Source organism: Pongo abelii, chromosome 4 (assembly GCF_028885655.2).
Source record: "Pongo abelii isolate AG06213 chromosome 4, NHGRI_mPonAbe1-v2.0_pri, whole genome shotgun sequence".
NCBI lineage: Eukaryota > Metazoa > Chordata > Mammalia > Primates > Hominidae > Pongo > Pongo abelii.
In genome coordinates, this window is record NC_071989.2 from 127,023,178 (window position 1) to 127,038,310 (window position 15,133).

Below are 15,133 nucleotides of genomic sequence, written 5' to 3' on the forward strand. Positions count from 1 at the left end.
CTTATCGTTTCTAATTCATGCTAAAATAAGTATCCCTATTCTACACTAAACATATATGATGTCAAGATATTTTAAACGCCAAGAACAAAACGTCTTTTTAAAAACTATACTATTCCTTAGTTATTCTTTAATTTGACAACTATTCACATTGAACATTAAGGGTTAAGCAATATGGTACACACGTGAGGAGACAATGGCAAGCAAAAACTTGGCAGAACTTGCAGTACAATCAAGGAGATGGATATTAATCAAATAGTTACCCAAATAAAAAATACTGTACCTGCAAAATGGTATCTGTATTAGTCCATTCTCATGCTGCTAATAAAGACATATGCAAGACTGGGTAATTTATAAAGGAAAGAGGTTTAATTGACTCTCAATTCAGCATGGTTGGGGAAGCCTCAGGAAACTTACAATCCTGGTGGAAGGGGATGCAAACAAGTCCTTCTTCACATGGCAGCAGCAAGGAGAAGAATGAGCAAAGAGGGAAAAGCCCCTTATAAAACCATCAGATCTCATGAGAACTCAGTCACTATCATGAGAACAACAGCAGGGGAGTAACTGCCCCCATGATTCAATTACCTCCCACCAGGTCCCTCTCATGACACGTGGGGATTATGAGAACTACAATTCAAGATGAGATCTGGGTGGGGACACAGCCAAACCCTATCAGTATCAAAGAGAACACAGCTTTATGTAAACTGTATATAATAGGGCTGTGTGACTTGATGAAGTTGGTCAGGAAGGTTCTACCAAGAAAATTGTTAGTAACCCAACATCTGAAGGATGTGAGACACTAACCAGGCCAATAAGAAAGCAAAAGCATGAAAGAGAGAAAGATACAACATGTGCAAATGTCTTACAGTGGGAGGGAACATGGCAAACATGAGGGCCTAAAAGAAGATATTCTATATCTGGGAGAGAAGGGGTAGCAAAGAAGGGAACAGGGCACAAGATGAGGCTGTAGATGTAGGCTGACCATATAGAGTATTTTAGCACATATTATGCTTTGACTTTGTTTTTACTCTAAGTGCAATAAGTGCAATAAGAAGCCATTAAAGATGTTAGATAGGAGACATACCTCCACTTTCCATTCTTTTATCCTAACCACCTACAGGCTTTCCACTGACCTTTCTCTCACCGTGTTCCAGGGAAAACAGAATGCTTTATCTAATAATCAATTGGGGAAGAATATCTAGACGTGAGTAGTTCAGCTCAAAAGTCCTTCTTCTCTTTGCAAGTAGGCTTGCCTCAGAAGAAGTTACAATGTAAATCTTACTTTGGCAAACCTCCCATGAAGGCAGGCTACCTGGTCCAGTATTGCCCAGGGATGGGTGGGCAAATCTGCCTGATTCTGAAGCACAGTTTTCTACTTAGTTCTCAAGTAAACCACATTCTCTATGTACCACCTGCAGTGATAAGGATAATATTTTCGTTCTTCTTTTACCTCTATTCCTTGTTTTATTATATTGCTTATAATCCAGGCAAAAAGAGGCATGCGCTTTATTAGAGGACCCCTCAGAGACTCAGCAGAACAGTTTTAATGAGGGAGGCTACATGATAAAAGAAGAAATGGATGAAATATTCGTTGAGAAGAGCAGAAGAGTAACTTAAGAGAAAAATAAGAACAAATTGGACAAATAAGGTGGCCTTTCTTGACGTTGATCATGTATTCTTAATACTATCAGTGTCCTCTCTTTAAACTTTTTTTTTAGCACACTCATCTCTTTAAGAGAAGTATAAAAAAGTCAATACTTGGTCTCAGCCAGGGTTATAGTTTTGCTAGATAATGTGACTCAAAGAAAGAGGGGCACAGGATTTCAGGATATTGGCAAGAGTTTATCAGTTAATTTACTGCTGGATCTCCAATGCTTAGATCAGTGCCTGACAGTTATTAGATGCTAAGCATATATTTGTTGAATGAATTAATAAGATGGTTTAGAAAACTAAGTCGGGGTCTGATTGAGGAAAAGACAGTACAGGGATAAATGAACTTAAAAAGACTGGTTGAGGTCAAAGAAGGATTACAGTGAAACTATTAATACTTGAACAAGATGGAAGAAGGGAGGTGGTAAGATACTAAAAGATCATTTTCAAGTTATAGCTTTACAAGTGAAATGGTGGAACATAGGGCCATGAATGGGAGGGTGAGGAGAAGTGGAGGAAGTTATTGAGCATGTAGAAGTTAAAAATCTTGAAGGCCATAACACGATATCAGGCAGGCTGCTATCAAAATCTGAAAGGAGCAGAAAGAGTATAAAACTTGATGCCCCCTCTTCATTCAGTGGGGAATGAAGAAATTCATACTTCATTAATAATTGGTACAAACAGAAAGAAAAAAATTCTTGCCTAATTCATGTCAGTATTTCTTGTAAATCTTCATCAATTCTACTCCTATCTCAATTCAACTCCTTTTTATTCTTAGGCTTACGATCCAGTTATAACTTTTAGCCAGGATTCATTTCCTTGAACTTAAATATTTGAGTTTACGTGAGTCCATTAAAGTTCTAACAAAGTTGTACTTGTAGGATTACCAATGTCATCAAACTGGGATATGAAGCTTGGTGAGAACATAGGGAAATTTATCACACAGCATAGAAAGTAGGGTGTGACAGTTAATGTGAAAGGCTCAGGAGTCATAAAAACCGAAGTCCAAATGCTGATTATACCACCATTTGCTAGGATTTGCCATTTTCTTTAAAATTAAAAAAAAAAGCCTCAGCTTCATTTGTAAAATGCATGTAACAACAGAACAAACTTCATAGGGTTCATTACGAATATTAAATGAAATAATGCACTTAAAAACTTTGTAGGCTCCAAATACATACTAAACATTTATTATTGGTTTTTTACAAAGGTTAAAGTATTTTAAAAGAAATAAAAAATATCTTACTACGTATGTACCTATATCTGTGTGTGTGTGTGTGTGTGTGTGTGTGTGTGTGTGTGTGTGTGTATACACTATCAAAGAGTACAGAACAGCTGATAATAAATAGCAGCAGTCTTCTTCCCTACTTCTCTGGATATAAGTCCTTCACCATATATGTGACTTGTAAATCTTTTCTCACGGTTTCTGTCTTATCTTTCAAAGAGAAGAAATCTTAATTTTGATACAAATATGTTCATTTTTTTCTTTTATAGATCATGCTTTTGGTGTTGCATCTGAGACATTTTAGACAAATATAAGGTCACAAAGATTTTCTGTGTTTTGAAGTCTTACATTTACATCTAGGATCCATTTACAGTTAACTTCTGTATAAAATATGAGGTTTACGTAGAAGTTACATGTGTGTATTAAATTGTTCTGGCATTATTTACTGAAAAGACTATCGTCTTACTGAATTGCATTTGTACCTTTTTAGAATCATCTTTTATTTTTAAAACACTTTTTTTTTTTTTGAGATGGAGTCTTGCTCTGTCGCCCAGCTGGAGTGCAGTGGTGCAATCTCAGCTCACTGCAACCTCCGCCTCCCAGATTCAAATGACTCTTCTGCCTCAGCCTCCCAAGTAGCTGGGACTACAGGCGTGCGCCACCACACCCGGCTAATTTTTTGTATTTTTAGTAGAGACAGGATTTCACCGTGTTAGCCAGGATGGTCTTGATCTCCTGGCCTTGTGATCCACTCGCCTCGGCCTCCCAAAGTGCTGGGATTACAGGCGTAAGCCACCACGCCTGGCCTTAAAACACTTTTGAAACTTCTGCTACAAGATATTCCAGGTTTATTCATGTACATTCTCTACTGCAGTCCTAGAGTTAGCTATTTCTCCAGGGAGTGATGGGTGCCTTTAATGAGAAATATGTGTGTACTTCTTTACAGAATTTTGCTGGAAGTCCCACCCAACAAATTTCTTTTATGTATCATCCATACCCAGCTGCAAAAGATGCTAGACAATATAATTTTTTAGTGTGGTAGACTTTGTAGAGTACTGTTGTTATGGAAGAAAGATAAGCTAGATATTATGAGGCAATTTATATTTGTTGATAACGTGAATAATGTGATAGAGAATAACTTCTTAAGACCAAAAGCACAACTTACATTGATACAGTTGATAACATTAACAATTACATTTACTCTAGAATATATACTATGCTCAAAATATAGTCACAGTCGGAGAAGATTTATAACTTTCAAAAGAGAACTGGTGTCAAAATCAAGAGAAGCCACACCTGATGAACCTTATCCACTTCTAGGTTTAATACAGATCCAGATATCATGGATTTTGAGCTGATGCCATAATTATATGAGTCTTTTGGGATCATGGAAAGGAATTAGCGAGTCTTGAATATGGAAAGATGTGAATTGTTGCCCCAAAAGGCAAACTGAGGTAGGTTGTCTGCCAAGAATTCCTACCATTCCCATATGTGTATGCCAATCTTTTTGTCAAGAGATCGAGTTTATATCCTTGTTTGAAACTCAGATCCCCTCATAATTTGTATCAACTGCTAGAATATGGTAGGAATTACGTCGTGTGAATTCCAAGACCTCAGCTACAAGACGGCTGGAAGCTTCTGCTTTCATTCCCTTGAGGGCCTGAGGCACCATGTCAAGTAGTCTGGCCATCCTGTTCAACAGGTCACATGGAAAAAGGCCAAGAGAGCCTGTTTCAGCCATTCCAGCTGAGGCAAAAGACATGTAAATGGAGCCATCTTGGATCACCTAGCTCTAGTCAAGTCTCCAGATGACTACAGCTGTAAGAGCAATCACATAAGACTAGCAAAGGAACAGCATACTTGAGACTAGTCCAACTGAGCGCAATACAGCTATCAAAATAATGAGCAAATAAATGGTGGTTGCTTTAAAGTATTAAGTTCGAGGTGGTTTGTTATAAAGCAGTAGATAACTAAGTGTGATGATATTTGTGAGCCATGTAAATAACCGCCAAAGAGCAACTTCAGTAAGAGGAGGATCTTAATAATCATGTGGACAAGATGACACAATCTATGGATGTTAGTCTTTTTCCCCAACCACCCATGCCCTTGCCCAATTGGCCCATGAACAAACTGACCATAAAGACAAGGATATAAATTACACATGGGCTCAGCAACATGGATTTTCATTTCCCAAGGCTGATCTGACTACAGTCACTGCTGAGTACCCAAAATGCCAACAGCAGAGACCAACATTTAACTCCATACCATTCCATGACTAGATCAGCCAGTCACTTAGTGCCAGGTTGATTATACTGGCATCACAGGAAGCTCAGTGCTTTGTTCTCATTGAAACAGACATTTACCCTGGACAGAAATTTTTCTTCTCCGCCTGCAATACTTCTGCCAAAACAACCATCTGTGGACTTAAGAGAAACACATATCCACTACTGTGATATTACACACATCATTGTTACTGACCAGGAAACTTCTTTTGTAGCAAATGAAATCTGGCAATGGGCTCTTGCTTATGGAACTCACTGGTATTACCACATTTCCCATCACCCTGAAGCAGATGGCTTGATAAAATAATGAAACCATTTGAAAATTCAGTTATAGCACAGTGTAGGATAACTGTATGGCTGAGAGAATGTCCTCTAGAAGGTGGTACATGTCCTGAATCAGCAACAAAAATATGGTACCATTTCTCCAATTGCTAGGATCCATGGCTCTGGGAATCACAGGGGTAGAAGTGGGAATGGCTCCTCCTTAACCCTTAACCCCAAAGATCAACTAGCAAAATTTTTGTTTCCTGTCCCTGCAATTCTAGGTCCAGCTGGTTTAGATGTCTTAGTTCCCAAAGGAGTGATGCTTCCATCAGGGCATACAACAGTGGTTCCACTAAACTGGAAGCTGAGACTTCCACCTAGCCATTTCAGTTCCTCATGCCAGAAAACCAACAAGCAAATAAGAAGATTACAGTACTGACTGAGGTAACTGATCCTGACTATCAAGGGCAACTGGGTTGCAAAATACAAAATGTGAGTGAGAAAAAGTATGTCTAGAATGAAGGAGATCCTCTACTGTGTTTCTTAGTTCTCATGTGTCCTGTGATAAAAGTTAATGGAAGAGTGGCATCAGCAAGATGGCAAAATAGAAGATCCCCCAGTATCACTCCTCTCAAAAAAACAGAAGCAGAAACTATTTAAAGATAAGAATACCACTCTAAATTAACAAGAACTTATGGGAGGAGCAGAGAAACTCCCTTAGCCCACAGAATGTAGAGAGGCCACGACCAGTAAGAGAAACAACCATTTCAGATTGTGCAGCCCTCTCCCCAGATCCTGTATAACATCACTCACAAAAAATTTCCCTAGACTCATGATTTCCAAAAATTTCAGGTGAACATACAATCTCCCCAATGGTTTGAGAGTGTTTGTGGGAAGTCCACTCCTGCCCACAGGAACCACTGAGAGTACCACAAGGATACTCATATACATTCTGACCAACAGTATCCTAGCTACTGTTCCGCTTCCTCTGTATCTTTGCCAGCATTTGTTATTTTTAGTCTTTTTAGTAATAGTCATTTTAACTGGGCTGAGATAATATCTCATTGTGGTTTCCATTTCCATTTCCCTGATTAGTGATGTTGAGCATTTTTTTTCATTTACCTGCTGGCCATTTGTATGTCTTCTTTTGTGAAATGTCTATTCAGTTATTTTGCTCATTTAATAATTGAATTATTATTTTTTGCTATTAAGTTATTTGAGTTCTGTATATATTCTGGTTATCAATCTCTTCTCAGATGGGTAATTTGCAAACATTTTCTTCCATTCTATAGGTTGTTTCTTCACTCTGTTGATTACTTTGCTGTACAGAAGCTTTTTAGCTTACTGTAATCCCATTTGTTGATTTTTCCTTTTGTTGCCTGTGCTTTTGAGGTCTTACTCCAAAAAATATTTGCCCCAACAGATGTCCTGAAGTGTTTCCTCAAAGTTTTCTCCTATTAGTTTTATAGTGTGAGGTCTGGGGCCAGGAATGTGGCTCATGTATGTAATTCCAGGACTTTGGGAGGCCAAGGTAGGAGGACTGCTTGAGGCCAAGACTTCAAGACAAGCCTTGGCAACATAGCAAGGCTATGCAGCACAGCAGTTTCCAGCTTATCCTGACTCTCCTTTCCTTTTCTTCCTGCCTGCTAGTCCACCTGACCAAGAGCAGCACTAGGCCCACTAACAGATACCTTGACGGGAACCTACAGAGACAGTAGCTATTCTGAGGCAACATCTCCTCACATTCCCACTTTGGTGGCCAAAAGTGCTTGGCTTCTCAGAAATTTCCTTTAAGATCTCACTTGCTCACCTATGCCAGTGCTTCAGGAGGACTGCGTAGTGACTCCTTTTCTGTTCCTCTAATTCCCTCTTTTGGATCTTCACTTTCCTAGTTCCACTCATAATTGTGTAAGGTCTAATACCTACAGTAAATCCCTTTTCCGTAACACTCATATTGGTTCTGTTTCCCAGACTAAACCCTAAGGCAAGGCCAAAGCATAGAACATATCTTAGTCTATTTTGAGCTGCTGTAACAGAATACCATAAACTGGGTAGTTTATAAAGAACAGAAATTTATTTTCCTCACAGCTCTGGAGGCTGGGAAGTCCAAGTTGAGGAGCTGGCATCTTGTGAGGGCCTTCTTGCTGCATTATCCCATGATGGAAGGCAAAAGGGCAAGAGCGTAACAGGGGAACAAACTCACCCTTTCATAATGGCACCCATCTGCCCATGAGGGGACATTCAAACCACAGTAGAGCACTTATTTTAAACTTATCTTCTAATACAGGCACACCTTAGAGATATTGTGGGTTCAGTTCCAGACCATCACAATAAAGTGAATATCACAATATTGATGATGATTCCTTTGATCTATTATTTCTCTGAAAAGTCACCTCCTCCAGCAAGGCTTTTCCCAACTACTGTGACTAAAGTTTCATTATGCCCTCTACTATAGGAGCACTTTCATATCAGTTATCAACACCTGAAATTATTTTATTATGATCAACCATCAGAACTTCAACTTTTTTAACACAGAAATTCTGTCTTCTACATCACTGTATTCTCTAGTACCTAAAATCATGACTGGCACATAGTAAGTGCTAATTAAAATATCTATTGAATAAATGTATAGCTCATTGGACTAATTACTGAGAATTACCAAACAAACTAAAATCTGTCAACTGAACATAAAAGACAGAAGTTACAGAAAATGCTAATATATACTAAAACCTGATATTTTATGGAAATCCAACCTTATTTCACTACTAACATATTATATTCATTATCTAAATTAACGGTACATGCATGGGGAGATAATATTAACAGACTCTGCTCTTTGCTGCTAAATACTAGATATAATTCATATATTTCAAATCAAATATTATATTTTAATAAAAGGATTAATGAGAATCATCAGTGAAAAACTATGGCAATTACATTTTTAAAAACAATTCAAATAACTTTTGTTATTAACAATTAATAGTAAGCGCATATAATAAAAAACCATTATTAGTGATTTAACTATTTTTAAATGAAAATGAGGTTTAGCATATTAGGAATGTACTATTAGATATTAGAAACCACAGATGTTTAGTTCTAAGTAAACTATTACTATATCCCATCAGCAAAGATATTAATGAAATAAGCTAAATGATGACCAATACTCTTTAAAGAAATGAAATCAATTAGCACAAGTGAAAAGCCAAAAAGTGACACTATAATTCACTTTCCCTACTTTAACTTACTAAACACTTTACAAATTAAAGAATTAGTCACTTTGTTAATGATGTATTTTACTTTAAAGATACTCATTGTATCTACTAATCTTTACTTTTACCTTATTCACTAAGTGGATTTTTTTCTTTTATAGGAGACCATATATGTCTTGGATAAAACTATCTATCACTGCTTGCCACATAGAATTTGAATTTGCAAGAGTTCGGACAGTTGCCAAAAAAGTAAGTATTAAAATATGATGCTAAAACATTGGTTTCCTTTAAATAACTATAGACAATTCTAGAAATGGAAAAAAGGGAAGTATACAGTTTAGTCTCAAAATCACATATATTTAAAAATCTTTCTTCACTGATTTTACTAAGAAGCAACTTTAGAAATAAAGCTATTTAATAAAGCTAAAATACTAAACAATAAGTTTATAAAATTAAATGATCATATTGTAAATCACTGCCAGTTTTCCTAATAACTCTTTCCCATAAAATTACATTTATACACAAAAAAAAATCAGGAAATTTTCCCCTTGCAAATAACACATTTGGAGGCAGAAATGAGTAAATGATATTTGTATGCAAAATCAGTAAGGAGTACTCTGTAATGAAAATAATCCTGAGGCAGGTACACTTTTTAAAAATATTTTAATATTTAATATACTTCTAAGTAACGATAACAGTAAGTCATATAGTATAATTTCTTATTCAAATAATTTTTTAAAGAAACCTTACATTAAAAAGTTTATTTTAAAAATAATTCTTACGTTGTTAGTTCAAGTGAATCTTATTATTTATTTATTTATTTATTTATTTGAGACATTGTCTCACTCTGTCGCCCAGGCTAGAGTGCAGTGGTACATCTCAGCTCACTGCAACCTCTGCATCCCAGGTTCAAGCAATTCTCTGCCTCAGCCTCCTGAGTAGCTGGGATTACAGGTGCCTGCCACTACGCCTGGCTAATTTTTTTATTTTTAGTACAGACGAGGTTTCACCATCTTGGCCAGGCTGGTCTTGAACTCCTGACCTCGTGATCCACCCGCCTCGGCCTCCCAAAGTGCAGGAATTACAGATGTGAGCCACCACACTCGGCTCAAGTGAATAATTCTTAAAAATTGAAAGACAATTACTTATTTCTCTAATATGCTTTTTAGTAGAGTACAGGAGCTGCTATGGTCTGAATGTTTGTGTCCCCACAAAACTCACATGTTGAAACCTTAATTCCCAAGGTATAGTATTAGGAAGTGGAACCTTTGGGGGATGATTAGGTCATAAGGGTCCCAGAGAGCTAGCTCGACCCTTCCACTAGGTGAAGACACAGCTAGAATGCACCATCTATGAACCAGTGAGTGGGCCCCTCACCAGACACCAAATCTGCTGGCACCTTGATATTGTATTTCCCAGCCTCCAGACTTAGAAGAAATAAATTTCTGTTTTTTATAAGCTATCCAGTCTCTGGTATTCTGAGATAGCAGCCAGAATGGACTAAGACAGGAGTCAAGTGATCAGCATGGTGTAAAAAGTCAGGAATTTCCACATTTCCTGAATAATTTTTAAATATAAAATTGTAAACTGTTAAGACCACTACAGTAACTTTTGTTTAAAAACATGCTATGCAAGGATGTATGAGTATTTGTATAAATAACAACAGCTAGTACATATGATAAGAATAGTATAAAAGGAAGGGGGACAATGTAGGTGATGAAAGAGGGAGAGGAAGACCCTGGGAAGGAGGAAAAAAGTGTAAAGAGAAAAGAGAGAGAATATGCTTTAAGTTAATGTAGCTAATAAAAATTTAGATTGGACAAATTAAGAGATAGTAATTCATTCTACAAAAAGCCTACTTATGGGGCAAATTAAATGCAAAGTTTCATTCCATCTATAATGCAATATTATTTTTTCATAAAAATATCCATCCATACCTATTTTAAAGAAATACATCTACATAGTAAAATACAGTTTTGTAAAACTTTTGAGTTTACTAAGTCAGATCTAATTTTTTACTTGTAGCATCAATAAAATTTACTTCTGAACCAATAACAACTACATTCAAGGGTCAACAATTTAGCTCCCTGAAATTCAGCATCCCTGAAATTCAATGGAAAGGATTTTCTAATAACATGATCACATTTTTAAACCTATTTAGGGCAACAGTTGGAAATATGTGATGAAGAAACTGAGTAAATTATACAGAAGTGCTCTTCTATATAATTTACTGAGAGGCCAAGGCAGAAGGATCGCTTTAGGCCAGGAGTTCAGGACCAGCCTAAACAACACAGCGAGACCCCCATCTCCACAAAAATTAAATGAAATTAGTAAAATTTAAAATTAGCTGAGTGTGGTGGCATGGGGCTGAGGTTCTAGCTACTTGGGAGGCTGAGGCGGGAGGAATACTTGAGCCCAGGAGTTTGACGCTGCAGTAAGCTATGATTACACCACTGCACTCCAAACTGAGTGACAGAAGGAGGCCCTGTCTCTAAAATACATAAATAAATAAATCACTAACTGGTGGTATAGTGAGGAGCTTATTTCTTCCAAAATATTTGAAAAATATTACTGGACATGACTAAGAAAAGTGTCTCTGGAGTCTTAGAGAAAATAATTTTTTCCCAATATAATTATCCTATTCCACATAAGTCTTGTAATCCAACCTGCAGAAAGTTGCCATGCACTGTGACTTACTACTTTGTATAATCTAGTTCTCAACCTTTTATAGTCACGTGTGCGAGAAACTCTCAATACCTCTCATTACACACAGTGATTTTCAACATACTATTAAGGAGCTGATTAAAAGTGAGGTCACTTTATGTATAAGGAAATACTATTCTCTGAGTTACATGGTTCAAATAACTCACAAAACCATCTACACGACATCAAAGTGCAGATGGAGTACACAAGTAAAGCCTACTATCAGCTACAAATTCATAAAACTTGGAACTTCCGGGAAAATCAAGCAAATATAAAGAATCTGAATTTAAAAGCCAACCAATACAATAAAAAAGTAATTTTTAAAAGCCTGATTAATTTTTCAGTTAAAATACTCACATAATACTACACACTTGAGAACTTTTAGTACTTAAAATAATGGCTTTTAAAACTTACTTACAACTGTTTAATGAGAACAGGTGACTAAAGAAGCATTTTATACCACAGATGATTAAATGGACTCACCTTGTTAAGAGGTCAGGAAAAAACAAGTAAAGTGAGTTAACAGGTCAGTAAAGTAATTTGGAAAACTATACATACTTCAAGAAAATTTTATATATTTCCAAAAACACTAAATTTTAAGCTTTTTAAGTCTTCAAAAATACTCTAAAATGTTTTATTTAAAAGATAAAAGTAGAAATTACTCTTAAAAATCAATAAAGTAAAATTTTGAGATACAAAATGGTATACGAGGGGGTAGGGGGAGTTTTCTTTTTAAAAAATAATAATGACAGCTGGGCACGGTCCCAGCACTTTGGGAGGCCAAGGCAGGCGGATCACGAGGTCAGGAGATCGAGACCATCCTGGCTAATACAGTGAAACCCCATCTCTACTAAAAATACAAAAAATTAGCCGGGCGTGGTGGTGGCCACCTGTAGTCCCAGCTACTCGGGAGGCTGAGGCAGGAGAATGGCGTGAACCCAGGATGCGGAGCTTGCAGTGAGCAGAGATTGCGCCACTGCACTCCAGCCTGGGCTACAGAGCGAGATTCCACCTCAAATAATAATAATAATAATGACTAAAAGAAACTCGTGAAGTTTAATATCAATGTGAAAAATTACTATAAAATGATTTTAGCCCCACTTGTTAAGAAACTATTATACATTATTATATGCCGTTTCTTTTCTAGTACACCAAATAATCATTTGATATTAGGTGCTTTACATTATAAATGAGCTAGTTTGTTTATTTATTTATTTATTTTAGGTCTCACTCTGCAGCCCAGGCTGGAGTGCAGTGGAATAAACATAGCTCCTTGCAACCTTGAGGTCCTGGGCTCCAGCGATCCTCCCACCTTAGCCTCCCAAGTAGCTAGGACTACAGGTGCACACCACCACATCTGGCTAATTTTTTTTTTTTTTAGTTTTGTATGGAGATGGGGTCTCACCATATTGCCCAGGCTGGTCTCAAACTCCTGGGCTCAAGCAATTCTCACATCTCAGCCTCCCAAAGTGCTGGGATTACAGGTGTGAGCTAATGGGCCCAGCCCTAATTTGTTTTTAAATCCAAAAATAAATCAACAAGAGAAGCTAGCACTCTTTTAATATTTTAAAATATTTTCTGCATAGCTTCCCCAAATATTAGCATTCTAATTGTGACCAGCATTATAGGTTTTAATGAGTCTAATCCAAGTAAATAATAAACAAATGATCATGAAAACTGTAAGAAATAATCATTGGTGTATGCTCCATAAATAGTTATCAAGTTTACCTTTAAATTGCATGTTTAGTTTTTCCTTACAACTTAACACTAGATACAGGAAACTCTAGAAGTCATAAACAAAGACTAAACAAAATCCCCTCTTCTTGCCAAAATGTGTACATAATTGCAGTAGACTTGTGCTGAATATACATATATGTTACATACATGTCTCTTATTCTATACAAAATCTCAGCAAATATTTTCCCACAGAGCAGGAAGAATTTTTTCTCTCAAATGGAAAGTTTTTGCCCATTAAAAAGGTTATCTTAAATAGCCCTAAAGAAATATGTTCTGAAAATAACAATTGTATCATATTCCACTTATTATTTTCCATATGAAAACATCAATAAAATAAGTTTACCAGAGTCAATAAGCCTGTTCAATGAACACTGAAAAATACAAATTTATCCAGAGTGATTACAAATGAAAATGTGTGCTATTTCAAAATTACATGCACCTCTTTAAAAATCAGGGCAATTAATAGAGCACTTAAATCATATTAGCTAAGTTCAAATTTAGCCCCTAGACAATACTTAAAATTTCCTTATTCCTTTATACTATTTTACAAAATAATAAATTACTTGATTATCATAATTTTCTTTTGCTACTTATTTCAAACTATAAAGTCAGGACTGCAAACTGATGTAGGAATCTTATATTATTGGTCTACACCTAATTATTTATAAACATTAATGGAAACAACACTGTTCCAATCCACTACAACAATTTCCTTCTATTTTACAAGTAAAAACTTCTAACCCATCTCAACAACAAATCATATTTTAAATTTGGGTTTGAAAACATGTATTAGAGGCACATTTTTAAAAACAAGTACAGTATGAAATCCTGCTTTTCAGTGAGCCAGTGAATTTGTTTATTTGTTTTTATGAATATTTGGTTTACTTCCTTCTTCTGGGTAAGATTAGTATGCAATTCTCATTCTTCTTTAGCAAGTTAAAAACCTACAGACCTAAACTATACGAAAACTTAATTTGGTATTGCTAGATGAAGACAGTTAAGCTAGCACCAAAAGAATAACTGTACTAAATTTTAACACTATTCATTAACAATTCCATTTTCCTGAGTTTGCGTTTGTTCTTTGGCATTGGTTTAGGATATAATCCATTTTTCAGAAGATGTTCCTTGCTGAGGCGAATTTGGGCACCATGCTGAAGTTGAAAAGAGCATAAAGCTTGAAGAGGGCGAAGCAAAGTCTGTTAAGAGAAAAAAGACACTAAAAAAGTATCTGTGACAAATCATGATATTCTATCTACATTTTTCATTCAGAAATAGGAGTTATTATGTTTCTTTTATTATGATTGGCTTTTAACTATGAGAAGCAATAGGCACTCTGATAAATATATAATTATTTCTAGATAAATAATGTCTTTAAAATTCATACCTTAATATCACACTAAGGAATTTTAGTAAAAAGATACAAATACTGATTTTCCATATAGGTAATAAAGTCTGATATTAGTTTTATATACTAACTTATTCAAATACCAGGAAAAATTGTTGCCATTATAATTGAATCCATAACAAGCAGACTAAACAAGACATTTAAATACAAAGATAAGTACACCAAAATAGTCAATTCAGTTTCTATGACAAATTAATGCAAGCTTACTGACACCTGATAACAATTAGATGATGGCAGCAATGGGTAAACGGTTTGCTTTTTCTCTCATATTAGTGCCATGGACCACATACAAGTTAGATACCCAGGTCTTGGTGCATTTGAAATCATTCTAACAATATCTGAACCGTCTAAATTCAAATACCTATAGGCCAGCCACATAACAGAAACAGGTAAACTGGGTGGATCTTTACAAGCCAACAGAGAATAGTGGCGGTTGTAATACAACTGGAGTTATTCAAATTCAAAAATTTAAAAAAATAACAACGTTATGCCAGTGTTTTAAACATATTTTGGGTGAGATTCATTCCTTGGGCCTGAGACCCCTGATGAAGATGTTTTCAAAAATAATAGCAAAAAAACTTAATTAAACAGATTGTTAAAGGAGCACAAAAGAAACAAAGAAAAAACTGATAGATTCAACTACAAAAAATTCACAATGTCT

General features: G+C 35.9%; 1 protein-coding gene across 2 annotated transcripts in view; it reads right to left on the reverse strand.

Annotated features, from left to right (window-relative positions):
* Positions 1-12,670: 12,670 nt before the first annotated feature.
* Positions 12,671-15,133, reverse strand: part of DTWD2 (DTW domain containing 2) — a 151,568-nt gene continuing 149,105 nt past the window's right edge. For both annotated transcript variants that reach the window (XM_002815811.6, XM_024247763.3), the window contains exon 6: positions 12,671-14,263. In XM_002815811.6, coding sequence (XP_002815857.1) covers positions 14,093-14,263 — 171 coding nt within the window. In that variant the 3' untranslated portion in view covers positions 12,671-14,092. The remainder of the gene's footprint in view (positions 14,264-15,133) is intronic.